This window comes from Scophthalmus maximus, chromosome 5 (assembly GCF_022379125.1).
Source record: "Scophthalmus maximus strain ysfricsl-2021 chromosome 5, ASM2237912v1, whole genome shotgun sequence".
In the NCBI taxonomy this organism is placed as follows: domain Eukaryota; kingdom Metazoa; phylum Chordata; class Actinopteri; order Pleuronectiformes; family Scophthalmidae; genus Scophthalmus; species Scophthalmus maximus.
In genome coordinates, this window is record NC_061519.1 from 21,231,141 (window position 1) to 21,255,691 (window position 24,551).

At 41.9% G+C, this 24,551-nt stretch overlaps 1 protein-coding gene across 1 annotated transcript in view; it reads left to right on the top strand.

Annotated features, from left to right (window-relative positions):
• Nucleotides 1-24,281, top strand: part of LOC118310418 (collectin-12) — a 38,144-nt gene extending 13,863 nt beyond the window's left edge. The window contains exons 3-23 of the mRNA XM_035633342.2: nt 4,546-4,668; nt 7,309-7,395; nt 7,533-8,576; nt 8,934-9,497; nt 9,619-9,761; nt 9,894-10,003; nt 10,121-10,267; nt 14,006-14,343; nt 16,003-16,087; nt 16,352-16,427; nt 16,695-16,790; nt 16,893-17,039; nt 17,191-17,278; nt 17,515-17,704; nt 18,042-18,136; nt 19,694-19,782; nt 20,036-20,123; nt 20,262-20,316; nt 20,441-20,594; nt 20,804-20,925; nt 21,170-24,281. Of these exons, the coding sequence (XP_035489235.1) occupies nt 4,546-4,668; nt 7,309-7,395; nt 7,533-8,576; nt 8,934-9,497; nt 9,619-9,761; nt 9,894-10,003; nt 10,121-10,267; nt 14,006-14,343; nt 16,003-16,087; nt 16,352-16,427; nt 16,695-16,790; nt 16,893-17,039; nt 17,191-17,278; nt 17,515-17,704; nt 18,042-18,136; nt 19,694-19,782; nt 20,036-20,123; nt 20,262-20,316; nt 20,441-20,594; nt 20,804-20,925; nt 21,170-21,365 (4,037 nt within the window). The 3' untranslated portion in view covers nt 21,366-24,281. The remainder of the gene's footprint in view (nt 1-4,545; nt 4,669-7,308; nt 7,396-7,532; nt 8,577-8,933; nt 9,498-9,618; nt 9,762-9,893; nt 10,004-10,120; nt 10,268-14,005; nt 14,344-16,002; nt 16,088-16,351; nt 16,428-16,694; nt 16,791-16,892; nt 17,040-17,190; nt 17,279-17,514; nt 17,705-18,041; nt 18,137-19,693; nt 19,783-20,035; nt 20,124-20,261; nt 20,317-20,440; nt 20,595-20,803; nt 20,926-21,169) is intronic.
• The last annotated feature ends 270 nt before the right edge of the window (nt 24,282-24,551 follow it).

Below are 24,551 nucleotides of genomic sequence, written 5' to 3' on the forward strand. Positions count from 1 at the left end.
AGATATTTTTTAAAATGGCATTTCATCTTCAATGATACATTGTGGTACTTTTTTGGGGGAGGTCTACTTATGTGTGGTTTTAAGACTGGTTCAGTATTTCAGGCTGATTATGGAAATTACCAACTGTAATATGAACCGCAATTAGATGTAATTGTTGTTTTGACAGTTTGTACATTTGTAGGCAGGTATCACACGAAGTAATATAACCACATAATATGTCCGTTACCACTAGAAACCTGAGACAAATATGCATCATGCAGATTTTTTTGTAATGTGTCAGACTCCATCCAGATGGAGCGGAGAGGCATGGCCCATCTGTGACTCCTGGCTTGTGATCATATTTAGCTTTCATATAACTTGAAAATGAAAGGCCGAGAAGTGAAAGAATTCCTGTGGTAGCCACCCAGTTACTGTATATAACATAGTATTAACACTCTGCACAAAGAGGCTTCACACAAAAAGGCTCTACTCTGCACAGGCTTTCGTTGTGTTGCCATGGAAATTTCCACTGCCAGCCGGCAGTGAGACGGGCCATGCAGGCGAGTCTAATGGCAGGTACACGGAATAAGGGAATAAGTGTTAAAATCCTTTTTTTTTTCTTTGACTGACTGAGTCCAAATGAAATACAGCTGTTTTGCAGACACCACACTGGACTGCCCCCAGTCTTTCTCTCCGTCTCTTTTCGCTTTCTCTTTGTTTTTCTAACACTAGTGAGCTAATTAACAAAGATAAACCACATCCGACTATAATTTCTTCTCAGTATCAGTACCACAGACTGTATATAGAAATGGACGGAGTCATAGGGTCCGGAAAATGAAGCCAATGCGAAAGCATGTTTTCTCTGGGTCAACCAGCAGAGGGCGACTCCCTGGCTGCAAAATAAGAAGTCTATGAGAAAAGGACTCAGATTAGCAATGCTAACTTGCTAATTAACAGGTACCATGTTTACCATGCTGTCTCTGTCACGTTGGCTATGTTAGCATGCTAACGGCAACACATTATCATTTGAAACAAGGTGCACCAGGACTTGTGTGGATTACATTAGATTAACAGCTGTTTGGTCATAAACCTAAATTTAGGTGCTAGACAGCAACTTGAGATTTGCACAATTAATCACTAGGGGGACATCAATGATCATTGTTATTATTCATATTTATCCAGATATTTCACTCAAAAATCCAAATGTCAACCTCATTGTGGTCCTTAAGAAAAAGCAATCGAATACGTTTATAATTGTGTAGTAATCCCTCCAGTAACTGACATACAAGATGTCAGTCTGTGGACCAAAGTGATGGACCAACTCACAGACAATGTAATCCTTCACTTTTCACTTTCATAAGTTCAGAAAATGGCCGACTTTATCTAAACAGAAACATGTCAAAACAGCAGTACGTTGTTGTCACTGGACTGTGAGAACATGGAAGACACGGTATCCTCCGCCATACCTCAGCTCTCTCTAGGCTCTTCTGACATTTATGAACCTCTTGGGGATTATGTGGCAGGATTCCAGACCGTTGATTGGGACGTCCTGGCTGCTGTTCAATTTCTCAACAGCCACTGTCGCAATGTGTTTTCGTTCAGCTTATGGCACGCTTGTGTCAGCAGGTTTGTATACAGTGGTAGTGGGTGTGTAGAGAGCAAGAGGTCACAATTGTTCATATGGATATGAAACATATGACACTTACTGACTGAGGTACATCCTGTGGGAAGGAGTGGGAGCACAAATCGGAGTAAGCAGGAAATAAATGACTTTGTTCTATTTTCTTTATCAAAATGAATCATTACATTTGCCATGATCCTTGGATTTTACACTAAGTCATTTCAGTCTCATAGATGTACAGTTTATTTGAACCTGTGTGAAGGTTATCATTGTGGACATAATAAGGACAAAATAACTGAAAGTGTCGGTGTGTTTTCTGTGATTCTATGTTAAATAATAGTGTGGCTACCTTGGAAGCGTTTTCTCTTCGTCAGTACCGTGTACCGCATCGCTGGCAGAATTGTTGTTTAAGCAAAACCCCATGGAGGGGAACAGAAAACAGTGCTGACGAGCAGTGGGAAAGTGTTGCGACCCTGGACAGAGCTATTGGCTGCTCAGAATATGAATTTCCAAGTGTGTTCAGCGGAAGCACCATCGCTTTAAGAACACAGCATGTCTGGGTCTGTAACCTTCCCCCTGCCAGGTTATGCAACACAGTATGTGCTTAAAAGTGACAGTGTTAACTCAAGGAACTTTCAAGTTTGTGTAGAGGCTACATATGTATTTGAATTATTGTGCTGACAGTTACAACACTTTCATCTTTAGTTATGATTTTACCCATTTATTTTTTTCCATTATGGGCAAACTGCTTGATTACTTGCTACATTCCAGGCCACTTTCCCAAAGGTGACTGATCTTTTCCCCATTGCTGCCCAGGGTAGTTTGTCAAGTCTTTCCCACCTATTGGAACTTTCAAGTCCTCTTTTAAGACTCGTCATTTAGCTTTTGAGTGTTAATTTCTCACTCAACTTCATGAGTCATCTCAACCATTACTCTTTAAGGTTTGGCGTTAAGATTTTAAAGGCTCTATAAATAAACAGACTTGCCTTTACCATTCCTGCCATTGATGCTGAGTCTGACAGGGTGTGAGGCAGCTGACATAGTGCCCCAGCAGTGCTGTTCTAGCCCCTGACACTGTTGTGGTAGCGTAATTAATTACCCCTACCATAACTACCCTATAGTTGTCTGGTTTCAATAGTGCTAAAATGTGGTAGCAACTCCTTTAGCACTCATTAACCACTCAGAGTACAGCAGGTGGACATTACAACGGCATGGATTTAATCAGCAAACATGTTAAACTCAGAAAATGAGCTGAGTCGTCAACGCAGGTTGATGAGAGAAATGGTCCTGACAAGGCCGCTTTTACTTTTCATGCCCCGTCTGCCGTACAGTCCAGTAAACAAAGGTATGTGGCGGCGTTGCTGAGAAGAATTTGTTCTTGTATGTTAGTAGCAGGGGGTCTGTACAGAACTTTATTATTAGAACGTCTAGATTTGTGAAGCCCTTAATGAAAGGTCTTTGGGGCTGTGAGAAAGTATTTGAAACTCAGTGACCCTGCAAGCGTGAGGAACGCACATATGATACTGCCACTATGGTCTGGTTCAAACTCTAAAACCACCGCTGCCCTGCTTTTGACCCAGAAACTGCAGACGGCTGGCTGATTGTTTACACGGCTTGATGTTGTCCTTTTAACAGCATGTGGTCAGGACCAGTTGGATGGGGGGGGGGGGGTCTTCTGGTCTCTCATGGAGCGCTCTCCACACTGGCTCCGAGTACACGTAAGGACAACAGTGGTCTGGATATCCACGTCTGTGTCCACGGCTGGGCTCCTTTGAGGTGGTCGGATGCGATGTTTGCACAGATGTGTGGGTCCAAAGCAGAGAGGTCGTCGAACCCTCAGTACCCTTCTGGTGGTCCCGGCCCACCCCTGACTGGGAAGGATGGAGCCTCCTCTGGCTACAGATTGAGTCTCATCGGGGGTTGACATGGCTTGAAGGGACAGAGTGAGGCCTCTGACACTGTTTGACGAGGAAGTCGTCTGAAGATGTCAGTCCAGCTGCAGGGGAAACAATAGACCTACCCATAATGCTAAGGAGCATGTTTTGATTATGCACCTGTTTACTTAGGCTTAAATGTCTGTCGAAGGAGAAGTAAGCTCAGGGGTTCAGCATTATCTTTATATCACATGCAAAAGCAAATTCTACATAACACGCAGTAACTAATCTGTCTAAACTGTTGGCTTGTTTAAGACCCATGTAATTAATCGCTTGTGTTTCTTGCCATAGTTCAAACCATAGTTTTCCATTTGAAACCATCTATTTTTAATCACCTTGTCGTCTGGTAAAGTGTTGCAGGTTTCCCCAGATTCCGTCTTCCTGCATGTTCCGCTTTAAAGATTGTACCACCGTCATGAAGATCTCCATTGTCTGTCGTGAACATACACCAGCTGCCCTCTTGCTAGCCAGAGGCTACTTGGTCAGTTGTAACGAAGTTAAAGTAAACATCCTGCCCATATTATCATGTTTAGTATTGCACCACATGGCCTTGTACTGGATAAGCGCACATCTGTGACGTGAACGACCAAAGATTTCACTGCACCGTAGTTTTAGGTCAGATGGCCATGAGGAATGTCACAGAAGGGGAAAGGTACTGTTTTGTTTGGGGTTCTTCTGTCGTATGGATAACACATGTGCATTATTTTTCATATTGATTCATAGTGAGGCGTCTTGGCCGCTCAGGGGGATGAATGTTTTCAATAGATACTTGGCTGAAGAAAGGCACAGAGTGTCCCGCTTCAAGTCCTACAGAACTAAACTTAGTTATGAAATGGAGAAAAAAAAATGTCCCAAGTGATTTCATTTTTGAATGAAAAACCTTTGGCCCCTCACTGCTGCTGTTGCACAATATTTGAGTTACTTTCGCTTCTCAACATTGCAAAATTAGAATGAAGCAGACTTACCGCGTGCAGCACAACGATATGTGACACATTCTGTTCTATGTCGTAGGAATCCAGGAGGGTACAGAGTGCACCAAGTGTAAAAATGACTGGGCTCTGAGGGCTGCCATCGCCCTCCTCTACGTGCTGTGTGCGCTGCTCACCATAGCAGTGGCTGTACTCGGATACAAAGGTAAGTCGAAACTGAAGTTTGAAAAAAAATCCTTCGTGTAAGTACCAGACATTCATACTGTAATTATTTCAAATATTTCTCATGCCAAGTTTTAACACTATAGTGCATTTCATATTGTTTTCAAGCAATTTTCAATATAATATTGACAAATACATTCAATGCAGAAGGACTCTTACTTAAATAAGGAAGAGTTTGTCATGGAGGATAAGGTTGGTGTTATGTATGTTGCATATTTATGGCAAGTTATTGTTGACAGCCCCTAAGATAAGATAAGACAAATAAGAAATAAGACTTACAATAATCCCATGGCGAGGAACTTCACTTGTAACAGCAAGAGTCTAGTATTCACAGGTTCATCAAAAAACTCTCTCCTATTGTTCTTTTCTTGTATTAAACTTTAGTTTAGTGGCAGTAGACCAACTTCTAAAATGTTAACTTAGTGACATCATCAATTCAACTCTTGATGTTCTGCTTTTCAACATAGCTAGACAATAAAATAGAGATGAACATATCACAATTTAAATATGCGCAGCAGACTCTATTTTTAGCAGATCTTCCACTCCTCTCGCCGTCCCCCGCCCCTCATGTGGAGTCCGTCTCTGTCTTCGTCTCTCGCGCTTAATTGGTCGAATCACTGGCAACAGGATGGAAAAACCAAAAGTCAGTGATTACAGCCTAAGATTTACCTCTTGGAGAGAATCCCTTGACAATATTCATTGTTTACTCTCCGCTGAATTGATATGTCTCCGAGTTAAGCTTTGGCTTTAGATAGGAAACACATTTGTTATGCAGCACCGCACTTAAAGCAACACAAGTTATGTCACGGATCATCAATATGGAATGTACTTTGTGTTTTGTCCAGTTTAACACACATTTGTGGCAGAAGTCATTCAAACAAAAAACCTGTGAAAAATACCTTCTTGTAAAAATATTGAAGTCCCACTTGCTCTGACCTGGTGAACCATGTACCTCTACCAACAAACAAAAGGCTAAAATTCACCCAATGTGGAATGACTTAACTCTTAACATCAAGTTCGGATGTGAATCTGAATCGTGCCTCGTCCGGACCGTCAGGATTGTTTTGGTGTTTCCAACTTTGGGTCTGTGTTAGCGGAAAGCACATGGGATGGTTTGATTTCTAATGTCTGCCAGATGACCATGCAGCGACTGCACGTGCTTAACAACCCAGAGGAGATTTTATGGCTTGGTGGCAATTTGTTGTCTCATGAACCACAGGTTAACTCACAAATGGCTTCATGTGTCCGACATAGTTTTGAGGTTGCGGGGAAACAAGCGCAGGCTGGTTCTGTCCTGTGTGTCTGTCCGCTCCATCCTTTATACTGCATATACTTCACTTGCAAACATATATACAATTTTGAAGTTTCTCCATCTTGGCCCTCCAAATTACCCATTTTTGTTAAAAATTCAAGACCGTTGTCTGCGTTACAAACTGTGTCACTAAGCGCCTGCTCCTGGAGCAGCATTAATCTACCAGGCATCACGTTGGGTCTGATTATGGCTCATAACCTGTATCGCAATAGGAAGCCAATAAGCCTTGCTCGAATTAGAAACCTTATATAACTAATAATGCTCTTCCAATACAGGGCTGTGGGGAGATGTAAAGATTAACGGAGGGCGATAAGTATAAGGTATTTCAGTGATCAAGGAGGAAAGATAGTGTGGAAATATTGCTACTTTTCTCAATGGGAGCGCTCTCGCAATATGGTCATTTTAAATGTTCGAATGAACGTTAAGAGCAACAAGCAAGGCACATACCAGTTCACTCAGACAAAGAAGTGAAAGAGAAGGGGAGAAGACTCAAGCTGCATACTCCTGCTCGCAGCAGTTGACCAACAGCTCTTTGAAACTGGGCCCATGTGTTTTTGTTTGTCCCAAGTGCCTGTTATTGCCCCGTGTTTTTGTCACTTCTGGAATGATAACAGCGAACGCTTAGGACATCTTCCAGTGCAGTTTCCAGCCGGCCCCATACCGACAGAAAAACAATCTGCGGAGGAGAGGAGACGGATTCTTGTTGCAGATGTGAGGAGGGAAAGAGAAAGTCGATCTCGAGTCAAAGCGTGTTAGTGTGGTATTCATCATGTGTTTGACATTATTTATACTCGTGGAAGTGGAATTTATGAATGTCCTTGGAAAATTGAGGTTTGCTTCGCTCAACAGATGCACAGTTGCCGGGTTACAACAGTCTTAGGAAACTTTTCACCTTGTTCAACATCCTGTGTTCAAGAATTGGTGCTCAAGTTCCCAGTTTTTCCCCGGAGAGGTGTGAATACAACAGCATCCTCTGCTGTTCAGAAACAGAAACTATTTTCATCAGACGGTCGAAGGCTCAAGGTTGACTTTAAAATATCCACAAAGATAACATCGACTATGACAACAACACACTGTCAAGACTACAAACATAGAGTTGGTACAGGGGATGTAAGCTCATGCCAAGTTTAAAGTGTAGGTGCACTAAAGTACAAATGTGCCAAGTACTAGGAATGGAAGATTTAAAGTACAAGAATCCCAAAGTGCACACTAGTAAGGATTACTGTTATCAAGGAATTGTCCTTCTAATCTAACTCATTGCTTCTTTTCCATCCATTTCTGTTCCACACTTTCTCTTTCCTCTTTCGTCAGTGGTCCAGCGAATGGACAATGTCACAGAGGGCATGCAGAATTACGGAGGCAAGATCAATGCTGTGGAGACAGATCTAAAGAAACTAGGTAAGTCTCACTAACACAAGATTAGATTTCAAATGGGGACGGTTTTCATTTACAGTAGCTGCATAATTTTGAAAGCCATGCGCTGTGACATTTTACATTCTTTCTTTCATAATATTTTTGGCGTGTCACCTTTTTAGATGACCAGGCAGGAGAGAAGTCAGTTAATGCCACGAGTGCAATCAAGACTTTCAAGTCAGATCTGGAGGCGTTACAGCAGCAACTCAATGACATTGCGCTCAGGGCAACCAAAAACAGGGACGTCCTCGATGAGCTTCGGCTCACAGGGGATGACATGCAAAACGGCCACGGGTCCCTGCAGAGCTTTCTGGACGGAAATGCGGCCTCGCTGCGCGGCCTTAACCAGACCTTGGTCACCTATAGTGGCGTGATTGACGACCTCCAGACAGACACTGCACGGCTCCAGTCAGAGATACAGGGCCAGGTCAAAGTGCAGAGCCAGACCCAGGTTAGTGTCAGTGCGCTGAACATCACCCAGTCCCAGCAACGCAATCTGCTCAGCACACTACAGAAGACGGTCGAGGACGCAGGGCAGGCAGTGCAGAAGCTGAAGAATGATTACCAGGGTCTGCAGCAGACAGCGAGACAGAACCGGGCTGACACAGAGTGGCTAAAGGAAAAGGTCCAGAATCTCCAGGTTTTGGCAGCCAACAACTCAGCCCTGGCCCGGTCCAATGGGGAAGCCCTCGATGACTTGGGGGCTCAGCTCAGCACGCTTGTCAGCCAGATCCAGAACGCCTCAGCCCTCACTGAGGGACATGACCAGAGCATGCGTGAGCTGATGGACCACCAGAGAGACCACGATAACGCCACCTCATCGAAGTTTGATGAGATGGAGGCGCGGCTAGACAGACACGAGTATGACATGGACCGCGTGACTGGCAACGTGAGCTTCGCCGCACAGCTCCTAGGAGCCATTAGCTCCGACCTGAACGGCCTGAGATCCTGTGCTGAGACAGTGATCCGGCATTCAGACCTGCTGCTGGGGCTGAACGGCAGCGTGACAGATGCCGAAGCGGACGGCAAAGAGCTGCGCGCGCAGCAGGATGAGCTGGCAGCCAGGCTGGACAGAGAGGTCAACAACCTGTCTATGGTGATGGAGGAGATGAAGCTCGTGGACAGCAAGCACTCTCAGCTCATCACCAACTTCACCATCTTGCAGGGTAAGAATACAGACGTGTTTGTGTGCATCTTAAAAATGGTCAAACGCATTTATGGTCATGTTAATTTTTTAAATTTAATATACACATAACACACTTATCTGCATATTGTTAAAAGTTGTGATTTAGATTTGATTATTTATTTGACATTACCTCGTACATAAATAGTTAATCCATCCTTTACCCATCCTACCTCCCTCCATTTTTTTTTTATTATAAAAACTATAGAAGATTAAATTATCTAATGTCATCTGTTAAACTGTTGCAAATCCTCACTTCTGAAATGGATTTGCATCCAAAAGAACCATATCTATGTATTTTGAATGACTCTTCACATGACAAGTTTTTAATATCTTTTAGGTCCACCGGGTCCAAGGGGAACCAGGGGAGACAGGGGTCCCATGGGTCCCACTGGCCCCACAGGACAAAAGGGTGATAAAGGAGACAAAGGGGTGGTAGGAGTGATGGGACCTAAAGGAGAGAAAGGTGCTGCTGGACCACCAGGTGCGACAGGTCCAAAGGGAGCAATTGGGGCCCGGGGTCTCCCAGGATCTAAAGGATCGCGAGGGTCTGGAGGTCGATCTGGAAGCCCTGGTGATAGGGGTGACACAGGGCCTCAGGGGCTGCCTGGCAGGGATGGAACTCCAGGGATGCCAGGACCCCAAGGACCACAGGGGCCCAGAGGTGATGTGGGACCTGCTGGTTTGGATGGGCCTCGTGGGGCTGTTGGACCTATCGGCCCTCCCGGCCCTCCAGGGTTGCCAGGAATACCGGCGCATGCACCTCCTCTAATTTTAAAGCCAACTCAGGCCACTCGGGTCCCGGAACCTTCCAAACCACCTGAGCCCCCCAAACCAGCAGTGGAATCAGAGGGCTCCGTGTCCCGGCAGGTACAACTCCCTGTCGCGACTACTCCAACGCCTGGTGAGTTAAATGATGACATAAAGATAGAAAACATATATGTGGTATATCTTTACAAATGTTGATCCATGTCAGTGGTTTAACTTGTGCAGCGTGACATCAATGTGGTAATTGATCGTTGCAGGTTGCCCACCAGGGTTCAGAAAGTTTGGAGACAGCTGCTATTACTTCTCCTCTGGTCCCCAGAGACTCAACTTTGATGAGGCCAGCCAGTTTTGCACTAACGTGTCATCTCATATGGTCATAATCAATGACAATGAAGAACAGGTAAATGATCAGACCCAGACATTATTTTTTATTATTTTATCATTGCCTTTAAAGAATTAATTTAAAAAAAAAATTATATCTATATAAACAACTAATTATGCTGAAAAATATCTGTTGCTCTTCTATCCGCAGCAATTTGTGAGAAATGCAATTGCTGAAAAAGGTTATTTCTGGCTGGGCCTTACTGATAAGGAGGAGGAAAATGTCTGGAAGTGGGTGGATGGGACATTACCTGTTTTCAAGTGAGTAGAATGTGTTAATTTGATTTCTGACTTGATTCCTTTTTCTATGACCGAACTAACAAACACCTTCTATGATGGTTGGACTCTGATTCATATTGTTCATGTTGTCTCTGTCAGGAAGTGGAAGCCTGGCCAGCCTGATAACTGGACCCATGGTCATGAAGACGGCGAGGACTGTGCCGGTCTTATCCATAACGCCAACTGGAACGATTTCTACTGCACTGACCGCATCGGATTCATCTGTGAACGTGCCTCCGACTGTCAGTACCTTCTATACATCAGACCTTTTTGAATGATGTGCTTCTCTGTCTCTCAATATTTCCAAATGCAACCCTGTCAGTGTGCGACACATTGCCCTGGGTTCATCCATTCCTACTACATGTGTAAATCTTTAAAAATAGGTCACAAATATCTAATTTCCTCAAACAGCTGGGCATTGTAGTTTTTAATGAATGAGATCAAATTGGAGTACACAATGCATGGGCTGCTGATATTTTGTGCTGAAGGTTAATGCAATGTTGGTGCTCTGTGTGTTACACCACCAGGAAGACGTAATTTAAGTAAAGCAGATGTGAAGTTTGAGATATAATGTTCATCCTTCAGATGTGTCCTCATTTTCAGGCCCCAGGCACCTGAGGGATGATTCTGAGATAAAAATGCGCCTTGTTTTGAAAATATGAAAAAACGACATGAACCAAATCTCAAATGTAACATCCTGTATCCAGCTTGGCTGTATGGTTTGTTTCACATTACGCAACCTTTTTAGCCATGTATATTCATCATTATGATAAGATTTCAGATTACCATATACACAATAGTTGTGTTATTACTGTTGCTACAGCTGTAAATACACCAGCCTGTGAGCATCATCCCAAAAGTGTTAAGAATATCTGATTTGTTTACTTTTTGTTGTTCTCTTCACAGTAAAAGTGCCAGTTTTATAGCACCCATCTACGACAGTGCGAGCTGTCCTTGGGAGAAAGGTTGAACACGCTGAAGTTGAGGTTGAAGATCCGAGGATGATGAAGGACACGAGGAGGAGCTCTAGATGAATGGAGGCCCCTGATGAAGCCCAGTTGAGCGTCAGTGAGACTCGGGCCTATCTTTGTCTCAAAGGCACTTTACAACACAGTATGGTGCAGAGGAGAGAAAAAGCACAGAGCCAGTCCACTATGGCATTTATTTGGTATTTGTAATGAAGGAAACGTGAGAATTTAGACATTTCCACTGAACAAAAATATAAAGGCAACATGCAACATCTTTTAAATGTTAAAGGTTTTAGAAGTCAGACTGCAAATCAGAAACTGAACAAAACAGCTGACAAAACTTGTCCGGGAGGTTTTTATTTGGAGCATGTGTACAGGCAATTGAACAACAGGGGGGTCGGTTGTCCTATTTCACGACTTAATGTCTGAAGTGGATCTTGTGCTGACACAGTGGCATGTGGTTGGTGGGCGTACGGACGGTTCGCAGTGCTGCCAAACTCTTGGAAATGCCTTCTGAGACAGCTGATGGTGGAATGATGGACATTCGATTCTGCAGACACTGCTCTGCTTGGCACTCCTTCAATCAGCATGCCAAGTCTTAGAAATGTTATTGCAGCTTATGAATGAAAACAATAGTGTTGCATTTATATTTTTGTTCATTATATCTAGGCTATACTAAGTCATTGTTTGTTGTTGCCACTGTTGTACAGGTGTATTTGTAAATAATATTTCACAAAAGGTACATTGTTGATCTAATTTCATATCACTTTATTTCTTAGCTTACTTCTCAATCTTTACACTCGCAGAAAATCAATACCAGAGGGAGGATTATGTTGTTAATAGAGTAGAACTATTTTTATACCATCCAATTTCGTCACAGATCAAGAAATGTGCTCCCGGGAAAATGGTGGGCACCCACTCAACATCAGCAAATGACTGCAAACTCAGAAAACAAATAATGTCAATTTCGCCTTTCTGCAAACTGAAATATCATTGTCTTTTTTTAAAAAAAAAATAGATGCTCAGTGTGAGCAGTGCTGCTGTTTTATAAAGGATCGTATTTCTTAGATTTTAGACTGCCAGTTTTATACAGTATGAGGTATACATTAACAATATGGTGATGTTTTGTAATGTAGCCATTATAAGATGATTTACTCGTTATGCCAAATACAATATGTGAAATATGTTACATGTTAATGATTTGCATAATCAGTTGTTATTGTTTTATGATTGACCTTTTGCAGATTTATATAAGGCTGAAGGACTGAGTAGCAGTAGGCTTATTATGCCTTAATTTTATTACCAAGTTCCCATGGACCAGGCCAGGACACTTATCTCAATAAAATGGGAAAGAATCTGTGTGTGGAGTCAATGATTTTATTCCCAATAAATGTTGTGATTATTAAACGAGGCAGGGAAGACACAAATACAGACACAAGTAGTGTATTTTAATGTGAAATAATGCTCACAGGCTGAGGGATTAATAATCAGGTAAGTAGGAAAATCAATGGGTAGAGTCATTACTTAACTGTATGCTGTCATCTAAAACATCTAATTATTTTTGAGAATCTCTCCAAAGTGACAGCGAAAAAAAATATAAGACAAGAATCTGTAAAAAAAAATAAGTGAATTAATGATTCTTGTGTTATAAACACAATCTCAAGCCAAATTTAAGGGCCCATCACCCTGGGTCCAGATTTCTTCTTTTAAACCTGAGTTTTTCTTCCTGCTGTCGCCATGTTCTTTCCATAGACTGTATAGGTTCTTTCTCATGGTGGCGACTGTTGGGTTCTTCAGTATTGGTGAAAGGGTAACACATCTGGCCCTATGCGACATCTGTTATGCAATATGTATGTGTTTAATGAAAAATACTAATTAACATGCCAAAACTAGAATATGTATTACATCTGTATAATGTTTATTATTTTATTGAGAATATTTTGATGTGAACTTTGCTTTCAAATGCTACTATAATTTTTTTTTTACAACTATATTAGTGTTTCAAAGGTCAAATACAGTCACTCCAATGCAGCAGCCAAGTGTCATGTTTATTTGATCTATTTATGAAGCGAATTTCAAGGCACACTTACAAAGTCCTGTCCTGTAAAAACATGGAAATACAGGAATAAACAGATATACAAACATGATGGTAAAACCAAAAACAAATCAGTAAAACAAAATATCAATATAGTTGAGGAAAAACCCATAAGATAAAATTGAGTTTCAAGAACAGTTTGTAAAAGTGGATACTGAGCGTAACTGTCGTAGATCCTCCTGAAAACCACTTTTTTAATGTGTTTTTAAAAGGATAACTCTAGAGCTGCAACAGTTAATCGATTAATCGCTTAGTAATCGATTACTAAATTAATCAACCAACTATTTTGATAATCGATTAATTGGTTGAAGTAGTTATTATGAAAAAAAAGTCAAAACACTCTGATTTCAGCTTTTTAAATGTGAATATTTTCTGGTTTCTTTGCTCCTCTATGACAGTAAACTTAATATCTTCGGTGTGTGGACAAAACAAAACATCATCTTGGGGTTTGGGGTTTTTCACTATTTTCTGACATTTTTCTGGATCTAACAAACTAATCGATTAATCGGGAAAATACTCAGCAGATTAATCGACAACGAAAATAATCGTTAGTTGCAGCCCTAGATCTAGCTCTATAGCACCTAGGTTGTGGGCCTCTCTTTTTGAACATTACCTGATATAATAATAATAATCATAATAATAATAATAATAATAATAAAAATAATAGCAATAATAAAAATAATGACAACATAATTTAAAGATAGCGAGTGAAATAACACTTACAACTGTCAAAGGTATTTAAGAGAAGCATAAAAGTAATTTGAGAGAAATTATTTAAAATCTCCCTCAAACTGTTTCGTGATCAAAGCGACGGGATGACGTCACGTGGTCGCCATCACCTGACGATGACATGTTTTTTTTGTGTTTGTGTGTGTGTGTGTGTGTTGTAAAGGCGATGTGTGGCTCATGGTTCTTCTTTTGAATTCCTCTCCTCGCCGGTGCACAGCGCCGAAGTGAAGAGCAGTCGGTGACAACACGCCGCGGACTCAAGTCGCCGGACGAGCCACGACCACAGTCGCCCGCTTGTTGCCGTCTGGCGGAGGAGCAGCAGCGGCAGTGTCCGGAGGAGAGGGTCCCGCTCGGCTCCGCTCCACGTCCGCGTCCGCGAACGCGTCGTTACTATGCGTTTTTACTGCGTGAAATAAGAACCAGAGAGAGGGTGGAAAGAGAGACCAACGGGCGGAAGGGTGAAATCTGTCGCTGCCCCAACGCACCAGCGATGCCTCTCTTCGCGACCAACCCCTACGACCAAGATGTGGGTGAGTGATCGACAAGCTAGCGATGCTAGCCGAGGTAGCAGCGACCGAGACAGCTTTGTTTGGTGTAGTCCAGCGGCGGGTTAGCCTCTCGGTTGGCCCCAGGACCTGCGCTGCTTTAATGTTATGCGGCTGATGTTTTCGTGTGTATTGCATGTGTATGAATATGTAAACGTACAATCCTACGGTCTGTGCTCCCCGTGTTTGTTGTGATCCGGCTAGCCGACTAGCTAGCCCGATCCAATGGGATGTAGCTAGCGGCAACTTAGCATCCAGAATCCTCGGCAAACGTTTCTTGTTTTTTTTAAGTTCCACATTTTGTGGAGTTTTATTCCTTAGCGCCACTTGTCATTGTTGTTTTACTTTCTTTGTATTTCATTCCCAAGCCATATGGCGTGTGTGTGGTTCATACTTTGTTCAAGTTGAACTGTTAATAAGACGCGTGATATTGATGTTGTCATCAGCTAATGGAAGCTAGCTCGCTAGCTAGCCAGCCAGCCAGCTAGCTAGCCACCTGCCCCATCAGCACCTCACCCTGTGTCTCTGAACGGTGGTTAACCGATGTGATGAGCCTGACATGGCACAGTGGCTGGCTGTGTGTGTGTGTGTGTGTGTGTGTGTGTGTGTGTGTCTCAGTGTGAAACCACATAGCTACAGTGTGTTTCCTTTCGCCTCTTTGTTCTGGGTGGAGTGGTGAACCACATCATTAGCAGGTGTTGTGAAAGAGAGGATGGGGCAAAGTACACCAACACCTCACTGCACATTACCACATGGGGCCACAGCAGCACAATGACATGCTAATTTTTGCAGAGATTAGAAAAAAGGACAACAAATAGATTTGTTGAGCAGAACTTTTTTCCCTCTCCCCCTATTAACCGTGACATTACTCTAATTTATCTCTTGACTATTTTAAAGGGCCCGATCCCTAAGGTGGGAAACCGCTGGTCCAAACTAGTTAACTGTAAATAACATGGCTTAAACGACTTAAGCTCAACCTACAAGCGGCTACAACGGTAAACTGCAGCTTAAACATTGATGCATTGGTTTTAACATGTGACATTTAGAACCGTACATCAGTCACAGGAAACATTGTACATGTGCAGAATTACTCCTTGTGCCGTTGATTGAACATTTTGTTGCTAATAATTCTGCACTCTAATTATTTTGAATGTAGGACTTTTGGGGACCGCTGTATTTGTACTTTCAGTCAAGTAAAGAAGAGTACTTGTTCCACTACTGAACACATTGAAACTGTAATGACAAAGAGAAACTCTCAACACCTCTGAATGAAGCTGATGGGTTTATCTTCACAATGGCACAAGCTACAGTGTCAAAAGTAAACTTGAATCAGCAACATAATGTTAAATCAATACCTACGGACAAACAAACAGGAGCTTCATCAGATTGATATTTACTGCAGGACTGTCACTTTATAAGGGGCCTCTGTTTTTGTGAGCCCCCTGTATCGCTCTAGTATTTATGCTCGTTTCCATAGTTTAGCTTATTTTGTACATATTTTTTAGAATATAGATAGGATCTCTCAAGCACGTATTGTAAACTCTCCTTTCACACTTTGTCTCTAAACTCGATAAGTCATGATAAAAGTGCTTTTGCAATCTTCAAGTTTTTTTTTTTTGCTGTTGTTGTGCTTCTTTCCTGCAGAGAAAGCAACCAGTGAGATGAACACGGCTGAGGACTGGGGCCTCATTCTGGACATATGTGATAAGATAGGGCAGTCGCGCACCGGGTTAGTCAACCGTTTTCATACTCAGCCACACGTACAGTAACGAATGCACACAAACACATCTAGCGGCTTTTCTTTAAATGTTTTCAGTTTTAAAAAACAAAACACATAGCCCAGGGTAGGAGATAGAACCCAGGGACACAAATTGTACAGGTAGAGACTGAAGATAAATATTAATTCTCGGTGTAAAAAGGTCTGCAGTGATGTTGTTCTTTGGCCGAGCAATTCATTTCCACAACCCTTTTGATATCTGCTGTTCTGTTGCAGGCCTAAAGAATGTCTCCGCTCTATAATGAGAAGAGTGAACCACAAGGATCCTCATGTGGCCATGCAGGCTCTGACTGTAAGCAGACAGGAAACAAACAGCCGTGTGTGTGTGTGTGTGTGTGTGTGTGTGTGTGTGTGTGTGTGTGTGTGTGTGTGTGTGTGTGTGTGTGTGTGTGTGTGTGTGTGTGTGTGTGTGTGTGTGTGTGTGTGTGTGTGTGTGTGTGTGTGTGTGTGTGTGTTCATGTTTTCATGTTCATGGAGGTGTCGCGTTGTCTCCTTGTGACTCCTCACTAAGATATGGGAGCTAGTGGAGTAACCAAATCTTTTTCTAAAATCCTTTTAGCTTCTTGGTGCTTGCGTCTCAAACTGTGGGAAGATATTCCACTTGGAGGTGTGTTCCAGAGAGTTTGCCAGCGAAGTCAGTAATGTCTTAAACAAGGTATGTGGTCATTTTTTCTATGTGTTATCCATATAACCTCATTAAGTTGTGAAACCAGCTCTTGCACCAATCCTCGTTCTCACTACATGCTTTTTGCTCCAGGGCCACCCCAAAGTGTGTGAGAAGCTGAAGGCCCTCATGGTGGAGTGGGCGGAGGACTTCCGCAACGATCCACAACTCAGTCTGATCTCGGCGATGATCAAGAATCTACGCGAGCAGGGCGTTACTTTTCCTGCAGTGGGCTCCCAGGTAGGCCTGTGGAGGGAGACGGATGTAGATTGTTTCGTTTTTTTCTAAATTCTGTATTTGAGGCCTTTTATGTGTCTAGTGGTTAAGAACTACTGGAGACTGTTAAGGAATTAACTTCACTTAAGTATATGATTATGGTATTTTTTCACAGGCTGCAGAGCAAGCAAAAGCAAGCCCTGCTTTAGTGGCAAAAGATCCGTCCACCTCAAACAAAAAAGAAGAGGAAGACTTGGCCAAAGGTAAGGAGGCTTCTAGCTGATTAGCAAACAACTGATCCTTTTCAGATTTTCAGTCCCCAGGTGTCAGTGGAGAAATGTAATTTTCCTTTCAAAAATATGCACACGGACACCTTAACATCTTCTTTGGCATTGCATAAATCACCATTCTGTCATCGGATCAATGAGCTGCATTAATATTTAGCGAGGTTTACGGACTTACAAGGGCAAAGAAAATGACCCGAGTCTTGTGTTTGCAGCGATCGAGCTGTCGCTGAAGGAGCAACGTCCACAGACATCCCTGTCGAGCCTTTACCCGAGTACCTCCAACCTGCTCTCCTCGCACAAGTCCGACGGCAGAAAGGTCCGCGCCATCTACGACTTCGAGGCTGCAGAGGACAATGAGCTCACGTTCAAGTCAGGAGAAATAATCACTATCATGGACGATAGGTGAACTATGCGCACGCATGCACACACACACACACACACACACACACACACACACACACACACACACACACACACACACACAAATACGGATTTTTCAAATACCTTAGAGGATTTGGGGCATCTACCGTCTCCCGTAGAAAATACCCCTTGGGTGTCACATTATCATATCTTGACCAAGTTTGAAACTCAAATATGAAGTAGTACAATAAACTGCAGATCTACTTTGTTGACTTGTTAAGATCATTCCTGTAGCACAGAAAGACAACGGAATATATCCAGTTAGCAGTTAAGTTTTCTTGTCATATGTGAGGGTTTTTTGTTTTTGTTTTTTTATCAGTGACCCTAACTGGTGGAAAGGGGAAACGTACCAGGGAGTGGGGCTGTTCCCCTCCAACTTTGTCACTGCTGACCTCACTGCAGAGCCTGAGATGAGTGAGTGTACACACACACACACACACACACACACACACACACACACACACACACACACACACACACACACACAGCACATCATTAATCCATTTGTATCGCATCCAGTTTTTTGATATCCATTTGGTCCATTAGCAGCATTGCTTTATTGATCCCAGAGAGGAAAATACTTAAATCACTTACACACGTCCGGTGAAACGATACAAAGAACACACCACAATCACAAAGACGACACAGTCAAGTCATTGGTGATGTAAAACCCAAAAAATTATGATATATGGGTTTTTACATGCTGGAAACTGTAGCACTGCCAGCACGTCTGGGAAGCCATATGAGAATAATTCTCAGAACATAATTCCTCTTGTTAGAGAGCTTAATACAACATTGACTTTTCAGATTCCGATACAACAAATGTGATTGACTATCATGCAGATACAGATTTTTTTTTCTCCGCCAATTGCTGACATGGCATTGGCATCACTCTTGTTCTGTTGTCTGTACGCCGTCCTGTCAGAAGTAGTTACAACATCAGACGTTTGAGCTCCGTATGAAAGGGTTTCATCATGTACTAGCTTGTACTTGGCTGTCAGTAGTCTAAAGGTTGTTTGTCAGTGTGTGTGTAGAAGCTCAACAAGTTGAGAACTGGATCGGTCGTCATCCAACACTATAGGAGTCCATGGCTTTCACTGTTACAGGCTCTGTTTGTTTCTGTCTGGTGCACGTTTGTCAGGCTTTTTCTTTTTATCGCTTGTTGCTTCATCATATTCTTTTGTTTGATGCTCCTCAAAACTCTCATACTGCACGAGTGCATTTCACTGTTCTGCCTTTGTTCCTCTATGAGTGAAAAGATCACTCCACATGACTAACACTAAATTGACAACAGCAGGCAACTGCTATTTCAATTGTTACTGTGTTTTTCATCATACATAAGATTATTATCTATCGATCTATCCCAACCAATATGGATTTTTGGGGACCGATACCTATATTAGGAAGAAAAAATTGATAGATATATTGGCCAATAATGTATTTGAAAGAAATCGCCCATGATTCCCAAGATGTCGTTATCACCCCTTACAGCAAAGAAATTAAATTATGCTTGATATTTTATTGTTTAACCATTAAATTGAATATAAAAAACGAATAAATAAAAAGAGAACACAAATACAACCAAATATTTTGAGCTGAAATTAAGAAAATAAATATTTTATGAAAATTGTGAACGTACATTTTTTGTATACTCTGTAAAATAAACATTTTTATTTCGAAGCATAATGTCAAACACAAACGCATATTGGCTGATATTATTGCCCAACCACTATATAGGTCAGGCTTTACTATTTATCAATTGCTTATATCGTCCATTACCTTTTTTTTTTAATACTAATACTATTGTTTTTGCTTTAGTATCCTGACTGCCTATCAACTCAGTGCTTCTTGACTTTTTACACGTGTTTCTGATTGTTACTGTTGCGTTGTTGTTGTTGTTGTTGTTGTTGTTGTTGTTGTTGTTGTTGTTGTTGTTTTCTTACTGCTCTCTCTCACTTGGAAAATCTACAGTGAAGACGGAGAAGAAGACGGTACAGTTCAGTGAGGAGATCCAGGTGGAGACCATAGAGCCCGAACAAGAGCCTGTATTTATCGACGAGGTAAGATCCCTGCAGTATGCACCGGCTCACTGAGCTCGTTCAGCCTCAATAAAATGTCACTGTTGCATCAGTGTGGTAAGAGATTTGTCTCAAGATAAGATCCTACATTTTTTCACCTGCTCATAAAACGACTTACAACAAAGTCAGAATCACAAGCTGACGTAGAAAAATTACATATTTTAGAAAAATATTTTCTTTCTCTTTTCTTTTGCAAATCCTGTTAAAAGCAAAACTTTATGAAATTTTTTTTCAGGACAAAATGGACCAGCTACTGCAGATGATCCAGAGTGCAGATCCCACGGACAACCAGTCAGACAGCGTCGAGTTATTACAGCTTGAAGGTAATCTGAATTTACAGATGGAACTAATCTGAGTAAAAGAATGAAAGTGTGAGGGGGAAAAAAGGTTTACATTAAAAGAAATCTGGTACTATTTTGTAAAGATGAATTAAGGTTTTTCTTTTTTTCTGCTTTAATTAGGTGCTTGCAATCAAATGGGACCCCTCATTGACCAGAAGTTGGAAGATATAGACGGGTGAATTGTGCAGAAATGACGACAAAAGAATGAAGATATTGGACAATATAATAATCAGAATCTTAAATATGTAGTTAAGGGCATTAAATTGTGTATATATGTTTGTGCGGGGTTGTATTATCAGGAAGCACTCGGAGCTGTCGGACCTGAACGTCAAGGTGATGGAAGCGATGTCTCTGTACGCCAAGTTGATGAATGAGGATCCGGTCTACGCAATGTATGCCAAGCTGCAGAGCCAACAGTACTACATGCAGCAGCCTGCTAATGCAGCACAACAGGTGAAATCAACTTTGCACAACAGCAGAAAACTAATGATGTAGGGGAAAACGGAAGTCACTTAATTTGTTTTGTTTTGACTTTTAAAATTCCTTATCTTGATACTTCTCTCTAGCATTTATTGTAACTTGTTTACCCACTTGTCATTGTCTAGCCAAGCACTTATCACATTGGGACTCAGTATGTTCTTTGTGCCTGCTCCTGAACACAGGTCTACCCTGGTCAGCCTGCGTCGGGCTCATACGCCATGAGCGGCCCTGCGGTGCAGGGTTACTCTGTTCCCATGGAGCAGCTTCCAGCTGGAAGCACCATACCTGGCCAGCAGGCTCCCAGGTGAGCTACACAGCATATTGGTTGGTGACATCACTACCATCTGCACCCTTTTCACCAAACTTTGTAGGAATATTACTTGGAGGGTATCTGTGGACTTCAGAGCTCATCGTCATGGGGGCAGACTTATTATTATATTTGTTTACTGGCATCTATCAGAGCGTTTTCAATACCGTCCAAGCAATATATAATGATTCCACCTTGTCGTAGTGGTAAAATTTGTGTTGCTTCACTTTTTTTCCCATAGTGACGTTCACATGTACATGGGCCAGCCGCCAGTCTACACTGCAGCTCCAGGCAGCATGGACATCCAGTCCTACCAGAACCCTGGTGCCGCCCCAGGCATGACGCAGACGCCAAACTACAGCAACCCCTCCGGCCCGAGCATAGCACCTTCCGCAGACCCCTCACAGGCCCCGTACTCAGAGAAGGCCTTGCTATAGGGCACCCCTCAGATCACTGTCGTACTCACGCGTACATGCACCAGACCCGATCAAATAGTGGTCGTAGATCATTTCTTTTATTTCATTTTAAGATTTGTTTTTATTCTGAAAATACCAGATGGATGGAAAACTACAAGTTAAGAGTAGACTTATCTTGACAATTTGCAATGCTTTGTGTTATATGATACACAGTTTACACTTCTCACTTTCGGTGCAGAGATGCTCACGGGGCTTCGATTTGAAGATCTCACACCCGAGTCGCACACGGTGTGAAAACAGACACACGCAGGAGAAATGGAGGAGTTTCAGTTGCACTTTAAAAAAAATATATAATTCTGGTCATCATTTAAGCCTGATCACTTGCAAATGTAGATCTAACAGCAATATATGCATTTTCAATTGTCACGTACAGGAGTTAACATTAACTGTGTCCTAGTAGTGACAAGACTATTAGAAAATTTGTGGTAAAAAAAATCCAGTTAATGGTTCAGTATTTCTTTTAAATAATATCAGAAGAAGTTTCCTGGAAAGTCCTAGTTATGCTTTAGTTGAATTTATTGGCAGCTGTTGATTCCAGAGGAATTTATTTAAACCTAAATAAAATGAATTTTTTATTCGTCATACTTTAATACAGTGTGAAGGCTTGTGTGCTTGCTTGTAGAAAAATCCTACATATCTGCATGTTCAGCCGGTCTACTGTATACAAACAATTATTTAGCTTAGAAATTAATTTTAATTAACAAGTTAGAAGAGTTCGTGGCTCGTCAGTATTTAATCTTTAATTCCATCTAATACCAAATTCCATAGTTTTTTTCCAGAAGCTTTCTAGGAAATGATTAAGATTTACAGACCAAATTATTTTTGAAAAAACAAGTGCAACTGTAAACACTTCCATGTGACACCATTTAAAATGCCCCCAACATGCACATTGGTGCTGCACAGCCCCAACACCCAAACGCACTACAGAGAGGTGTACAGATACACTCGCGACACTTTGCTCACACGTCCTCAGCCGTACGTGATGATTTCACCTTCACTCACACACTAACCTGGAGATACATCCAAAGGCCACAGCCTTCTCGCCCTCTTAAAAGATAGACTACAGTGTTGATCACATCACAAAATAGGGGCGTTGTCTTATATTTACCTTGCTTTTTTCCGTTTAATATCAGAAAATGGCCGTTTAGCGACGCTAAAGAACTACATTCTGTATATGTTGTCAACTTTTTAGAAGTACTGAAAACTGAAGCCACTTTGTTTTTTGGAGGGGAAAAAAAGAAACGAGAGAAATTCAAGCATGCACATGACTCTTGTATATATACTGTACTGAACTAGAAGTGAAGGCACGTGGCGACCTCATGGGTGGGATGTTTGTTAACACAGCTCCGGGTGTTTTCGGTCAACTCTGCAACGGTGATGTCCCAAATGGTTTAAAAGGTGTAAAAGCCAAAGAGAATAAAGTAAAAAAACAAAAAAAATAAAACATACTCACTACTCGAAAAACACAAGATCATTTTCTATAGCTTTTCCCTCTTCTTTCAGTGACTCCTCACTCATGCTGCAGAGTTTTCCTTTTTTTAAACGAGCAGTTCTGCATCCTCGTCGGTGGATGTGAGACGAGCTCCGTCTGCGTTCAGGAGCTGTACTAACAGACTCGCACCACAGACCTGGCTACTAAGGGGGGGAATCCTCAGTCTTTGAAGCATCTCTTTAGTCGGTGTTGAAAAAGGAATACTTTTTGTGCATTTTAATTATTTTACGATTATTGTTATGCTTTTTTTTTTTTTTAAATGGAGAGTCAGTGCAGGATGTATGTATTCAGAGAACAGTGGGATGTTTGATATTCTGCCCTGACGTAGCTGTATATTTAAATGGCTCACATGAGAACATGGACATTTTCTCTCTTGTGTTTGATCACATGCTTGTCGTACTGTAGGGTTGAATGGTAATGTGAAAACCGATCAAAACCCCCTCTCCGCCACTTGCATTTCAAAGCCATCCTTTCTCTGAGCTTGTCCAACACCACAACAGACTCTACCTGTGGCAGAAGTGAAATAAGGCTTCTGAGAAACCTGGACGAGCACAGTGAGGATTTGTAAACATCTCTTTACCAAAGTCTAAGCTATCGGTAACGGCGCCACTCTTAGGGAAAGATCAAATGGACAAAATCTACTTCTCAAACCGTCATACGGCTTTTATGTATGGATCGTACAGCTTTGGAAAAAGTTGATTGTTCCTGAAAAAACTGAATGGATTAGCAAAAAGCTAACGAGATGAGGGGGGTCATAATTTATGTTGTTGTAGAATATTGAATGATGCTAAATTAAGGAATTATGAAGCCGTTTTTAAATCTGCTTAGCCAAATGTTCCAATTGCAAAATTCCTTTGTGTGCTTGAGCTGACTGTAAAAATGTTGTGTCATTTCAATTTCTCTTGAGATCCTGTGTTTCAGATGTGCTGCTTCTTGTCGTCCCCCTTGCCGCCTTAAGAATATAAAACGACCCACCGGCTTAAGGTTTGGTACCTGGGACTCGGCAAAACAAGAGGCCAATTCATTCTCAAGACCTCAATTTTTGCATTAATTTATTCGATTCAAAGATGCGGAAGATAGTTGAATCAAATCTCCCCCCCAGAGAGCAGACCGTATCAAAGTGGCCGCAGTTCTGGGACCACGGGCACCAGGAGCCAGTTCGTCGTCCCACATCATCCAAACGTGACGCGTTGCACCGCAGCGCACGGTTGCAGCCCCGAAGTAACTTTATTGTATAGGGTTGAGATGCTGCCTGTTCTTAAGTTAAGAAACCGACATTATTGTAAAGGTTCTGTTTAAAACGTGTATCCTACTGTTTCTATGTATTCTTTTAACCATACTTATTAAATTGGTATTCACAATAAAACCAGGCCAAATGTACAGGATACTCATCACCCTGCTTTCTTGTTTTTAGAGCACTTGGAGATAATGCGAAATGCGGCGTCTTCATATAGTTATGTTCATCTTTGCAAAGATTTTCATTGAGGAGAGGCATTTTCAGGACACTGAAAGGCCTATGTGTATATAATATATATATACATTTCTTTTTTCTTAAGCAGATGGTGTACAAAAGAATCAACATACTTTTAACATGACATTACACAATAAGTGTGTAGTCAAACTGCAACTTTGGAAGGTCACACTAGGTTAAACAT